At 42.6% G+C, this 5635-nt stretch overlaps 1 protein-coding gene across 4 annotated transcripts; it reads left to right on the forward strand.

Moving 5' to 3' along the window:
• The first annotated feature begins 2876 nt into the window (after window positions 1-2876).
• foxr1 (forkhead box R1) lies at window positions 2877-5364 on the forward strand. 4 transcript variants are annotated; one of them, XM_024013326.2, is made up of 6 exons: window positions 2877-3092; window positions 3204-3302; window positions 3419-3630; window positions 3809-4077; window positions 4493-4725; window positions 5082-5364. In XM_024013326.2, the coding sequence occupies exons 1-6, from the start codon at window positions 2972-2974 to the stop codon at window positions 5108-5110; spliced, it is 963 nt and encodes a 320-aa protein (XP_023869094.1). In that variant the 5' UTR covers window positions 2877-2971; the 3' UTR covers window positions 5111-5364. The 4 variants fall into 4 exon arrangements, with proteins under 4 accessions (XP_023869094.1, XP_023869092.1, XP_070289782.1 ...); XM_024013324.2 differs by having other exon boundaries at window positions 2878-3092; window positions 3204-3308; XM_070433681.1 differs by having other exon boundaries at window positions 2881-3092; window positions 3207-3302.
• The last annotated feature ends 271 nt before the right edge of the window (window positions 5365-5635 follow it).

Raw genomic sequence — 5635 nt, forward strand, 5'->3', positions numbered from 1 at the left:
CAATCAAATTGTGCCAGSGGATAAAAAGTTGTGCGTRGCAGTGCAGAGGAACGTGGGAAGGTGAATTCAATCAGAGCCCTTGGAAAGATGATACCCCAAATTATTATTTTCGGATATTTGTATACTATGCTGTAGTCAACAAAAAACGGATTGCAACTTGCAAAACATGCGGGAAGAAAATTACAGACGGAGGAGCAACAACTTCCAACTTTGTTCGACATTTGAAGYTGCACAAAGAATGGCAAGTCGTGGCAAATATAGCCGACAGCTATATGTAAGTGTAGCATGTAGGCTAACGTAACGTTAAATCAATGAGCCTCCACACAGTCAGTCAGTGCGGGAACGTGATCATTGCACCCAAGATTGAGCTACAACTGGCTAGGCAGTTGGGYCCTTGAATGAGTTGGTGTGCCCAAACYTTTGACTAGTACTTTATGTTCCTTTTGGCCTCTGCAGAACTCAGTGCATTCATACTTCTTGCGCTTCGTGGAGCAGCGCAGAGCTGTTGATTAGAGCTGTTGTGAAGGAAGATGTCAAGCAAGTGAGTTTGTGTTTATACAGGACCTCCCGCCCCACCTACTTTCAACCAGTCATGTAAAAAAAAATATGGAGGCGCATAGCGATTCAGTACAGAGCTCAATATGGCCTCTCCATGCCTCTGGAGGCACCGCARTTGCATCACACCCTCCATACAGAGCCTTCGAGCACATTTTCGGATGAAGCATAAATTGGCTTTTAGCGGGGTGGCTCTCCCATAGACACAAATGCATTAGCAGCTGGGTCTGGTCTGCTTAGTTTATTGACTGTATATGAACCAGAAAAAATGTAGGATTGGGATGTCTCTCGCTTCCTCTTTCCACTCTACTTTAACCACAATGACAGGAGAATTGTGGTTATAGAGATACCCAGCCTAAAACCCCAAAGAGAAAGCATTGCAGATGTAGAAGCACAGTGGCTAGGAAACACTCCCTAGAAAGGCAGGAACCTAGGAAGAAACCTAGAGAGGAAACAGGCTCGAGGGGTGACCAGTCCTCTTCTGGCTGTGCCGGGTGGAGGTTGTAAGAGTCCAGATCATTCTTCAAGATGTTCAAACGTTCATAGATGATAGTAACAGTTATAGCGGGTGCAACAGGTCAGAACCTCAGGAGTTAATGTCAATTGGCTTTTCATAGCCGAGCAGTCAGAGGTCGAGACAACAGGTGAGAGAGAGAGAAATAGAGAAAGGGAGCGAGAGAGGAGGGGTCTGTGGCATCATGGGGTCTGTGACAGCATCAATGGGGCTTCCCATGCTATCTCCATGTTAAAGTAGTACATTTTCTTCTTCTTTTGATGTTTGAAAAAGTGTAAAGTTAATATTGGTGACTTACCACCACATGCAGTGCTGGAGTTGAACCAAATCGTGTCAYTMATTTATTGTGGCCACTAGATGGCGGCCATATAGCTTAAAGACATTTACAAACTAGGCAAACCAATTTGAAGAAGACAATGATCTGATCATTGGCTGATCACTCCCAACCCATAAGAATCCCCACCCAGTTGACTACCTTAAAATGGTGAATGCCCTCAATGGTAATGGTCATGCAAAAACGGTTTATTTCCATTTATTGATCTCTATACATCTCTATGGGTAAAAGACTGAAGCATCTGGTCGGGGWTTCCACTTACCACCAAATATAGTGGTGAGAGGAAATCCAGTGACAGGCAGAGAAGACRGAGCATAATAAAACTTGGTTGGCATTCGGCATTTCTCATGGATGTTTCGGRTCTCAAGACAGTTTTCTATTSTCAAAACTARAATCTTTRACRAGATAGTTCACCTAAATTACAAAAAGACACATTGGTTTCCTTACCATGTAAGCAGCTCTATTGACAAGGTATGAMGGCAATACTGTTTCCAAATGCTAACGATTTTGCATTTGTGGCACAAAWCCCAKTCAAGTTATGGTATCCATATTAGCATTTTTTGGTAGTTGATGCRCAAAAAATGYTAATATCGGTACCATGACTTTCTTTTGTTTAAAAATGCTTGATAATTATCATTTTTTTGTGTTGAAGTGATCCTTGTATGAGCTATGTTCCAAATTCCACCAAGTAGGTTCACCCTATTCACCCTATTGGTGAACCCTAYAGGATATYTGCCTTTCACGCCAGCAACCCGGTTTTACTTCCCCGCCCCACCATTCCCTACAGTGGTGTCAGAAGCGGGATGGCGGTCATTAGGCCTGGACATGTAAGGGGGCTGAGAAGTTGAAGCACTGGCCGTGCCTTCCCGTTGGAACGTGGCTCTTATACTTGCTATAAGAGCCATGTTACAATTTCCATCTATTAGCGCGATGTGTAGGGTCTTTGCCTTTCACACCAGCGACTCTCCGCTTACCTGCTTCGCCRTTAGCTACAGTATCAAGGAAGTTAATTGAGCATCTCTTTTGCAGTGATGACCGCACARGAGGCTGCTGAGGGGAGRACAGCTCATAATAATGTCTGGAATGGAGTGAATGGAATGGCATCAAACATATGGAAACCATGTGTTTGACSTGTTCGATACCATTCCATTTATTCTGTTCAAAACATTACTAGGAGCCCGTCTTACCTAATTAACRTGCCACCAGCCGCCTGTGGATGACGGCTATTAGAAAACTCAAATGTGGTAATACATTTTATAAAACATTTAAAGTATTTCTTGATGACAATTAGGACGCTTATCATAATTCCTAAATGAATACAATCTTTTTTATGAGCCCTAACCAAATGTAATTTCAACATTTTATGGGAGAGAAAGACAGAACTGAACAAGGCACTAATGGCTAATTCTTCACACCTGGCATAAATGCTGTGGCAAGGGCCTTACCTATAATTGGAGATTTGAGTGAACTCAGTCAGAGTTTCAAGAGGGGGGTATTTTGGAGTGTGTGATATATTCAGTAAAGTGTTTTTTTACGCTACTCATATCAACTCTATAGACAGAACGAGAATGTCTCTACAATTCCAAACTCGAAGCAGGTTTCTTGAGCTCCATCTTTCAAACAGCCTTAATGACTGGGATATGGATGAAGAGATCAAGCTGACCACAACAACTGACCAATTTTACCAAGGTAAGAAAAACACCTGTGTGCAATTTACACTCAGAAGGGGATTAATGATGTAATGCTACCCTGAAAAGTTGTGGTGTAACACTTAGTTTTTGTCTGTCTATTACTCATTAGCAGAAGACAAACGGAATGATCAGTATCTGGTTCAGTGGCAGTATGCAAGAATATCGAGAAGAAAGGACGACCTCTCTTTTCAAAACTATCAGAAATCAGGTGAGGGTAACATGCCTAATAGAGACGTTACTTAACTTTAGTCTTAGCCCCATTTTAATGTTTCATGTATGTGTTTTGGTGCTTCAATGTTATCTTAAAATGTACTTGCATTTCAGACTCTCCAATACAGCCAAATCTGTGGTTGATGGTCAACCCCAACCTAGCCTGCCCAATTAAGTATCCCAAAAAAGTAACCAAGGCACCAGTACCCAAGCCCACAGTCACCCATGTCAAACCCAAGTCTATCCCAAATGTGCTTCCAGTTTCACCTACTGAGGACACCAGCTTGGCTGACGCTCTACATGACGCGTCCTCCAGTGAGTACATGGTAGGTAAACTCTGATCAGGAGAGCGAACTTATAGTGCAAAAAGATATGTATTTAGTTCATGGATTTCAAACAAGATTATCAGTGCAATATGTATAAGCATTTAAGAGTACATTGGACATATTGCACTCAATTGATCTCTTGCTTCAATAACTACATCTTGTGACATATTTTTCATAGCTTACAGATGAGGATGACGCCTCTTCGTTAGATGTCCCCGTTTGTCGGAAAGTCAAAACTGCCCGCAAGGCAAARGCCCCTAAGGGTGGACCACGAAAGCTTAGTCTGGCCCAAAGCAAGCGCCTCCAGCGRGTCCTTCAAGACAGCAACAACCTGAAGAGCGGCGCCTGGCTCCGTCCCCCTGTCAACTACTGCATCTTAATCGCCATGGCTATTGGCAGCAGCCGCACTGGCAGCCTCAATGTCCAGCAGATCTATAACTTCACAAGGTAAGACCTACTGACCACAGAAGCATCATTTGTTTTTGAACTGATGGGTGGAGATTACCAGACCAGTAACACACTACAGTTACTATTTTGTTGAAGCTGGAGAAACTATAYCGATTCCCAAATCGACCCCTAAGTACTTGTGAAGAGCTGAGAGGATTTGACAGAKGTACAGTAAGAATGTAATGGAGCCACCTTGTCCTCTGATAGCCTAAGGGTGGAAGTTTCAMCATATTGCTTATATCAATAACATCCTCTCAGTGCTTCACAAGTGCATACAGAAGAGTTTAGGGATCTATTTGTTATTGTGCCATCTTTAACATTTCCATCTGTCGTTGTTGGGACACCTTGAGGTCGCAGTCCTTTGAACGTGTAATGGAGGATGATTGTGTGAAATTCTCACGGCTCCCTCTCCCAGAGAGCACTTCCCATTCTTCCAGACAGCCCCTGACGGCTGGAAGAACACTATCCGCCACAACCTGTGTTTCAGCAACAGCTTTCGTAAGACCCCCCAGCAGGTGTGCAGCGAGGGGAAGAGGAAGTCCTGTCTGTGGCACCTGACTCTGGAAGGGCGCCGGAGGCTGAGGGATGAAATCCACACCCTTACCGGGGACTCGTACAAAGTGTTGAAGCGAAGCATGAATAATCCTGGTGAGTTTCAGATGGCATAGTCATAGAATTACACATGGAGCCATTGAATTCAATTATAGGACCTCCATGTGCAGAGCTGTCTTATTAGGGGGTGACAGAGGACATTGTTTTCTTGCTGTTTACATATGTAGGGCTGTATTTGATTAATATTGGATGTCGATGATCCAATCATGTCCACTATTGTACATACCAGTAATTTTTTATACTAATGTATGGGCCAGACTTTGGGCCAGGCTTTCAAATGAGGCTAAGGAAGTGGTTGAACAGGAGGATTTTTCATACTGAGCTGGAAATACTGTCAGGTACAGCTTGCCACACCAATGTAACMGACAAATGTTTTTTTTCTTATTTGACAGATATGATTCAAACTTTGTTCGCGCTATGATCTGTGCCTTAGCGGTTACCCCAAACTGAGGTGGGACCTTGCGACATTGGCTGTGATGCAAGGGGCATCGATGGCTGTTGATAATGGATAAGTGAACAGCAGCACTTCAATTATGTTTTCCTTAGACTGTATATTTTTTGGGTATGTTATGGATTTTGGGGGTGTGCTAATGTTTTTCAGACATTTGTGTGTGTATGAATATCACTAACTGTACTTTCGGATTTGTTTTGAAAATAAAAATGCATCAAGTAACACCACTTGTTTATCTACTATCATCTGTTGGCTGATAGATATTAATAATAAATATAAAAATTGTTTTGCATCTATAAAGATGAATAGTAAAAAAACRAATCTACAATAGATGGGTTGGTTGTTTAGCAACGCAATCTACATGTGCGYAACTATGGGTCAAAACGGATGGGGTTTGCTTAGATTGCTGCTTGTTAGCCATATTAGCATTGACATGAAACCAGCTGAAAWTAAGCATTTATGATTCCCCAAATGGTAGATTCATGTCATTGTTGG

Source organism: Salvelinus sp. IW2-2015, linkage group LG20, assembly GCF_002910315.2.
Source record: "Salvelinus sp. IW2-2015 linkage group LG20, ASM291031v2, whole genome shotgun sequence".
Classification (NCBI taxonomy): Eukaryota; Metazoa; Chordata; class Actinopteri; order Salmoniformes; family Salmonidae; genus Salvelinus; species Salvelinus sp. IW2-2015.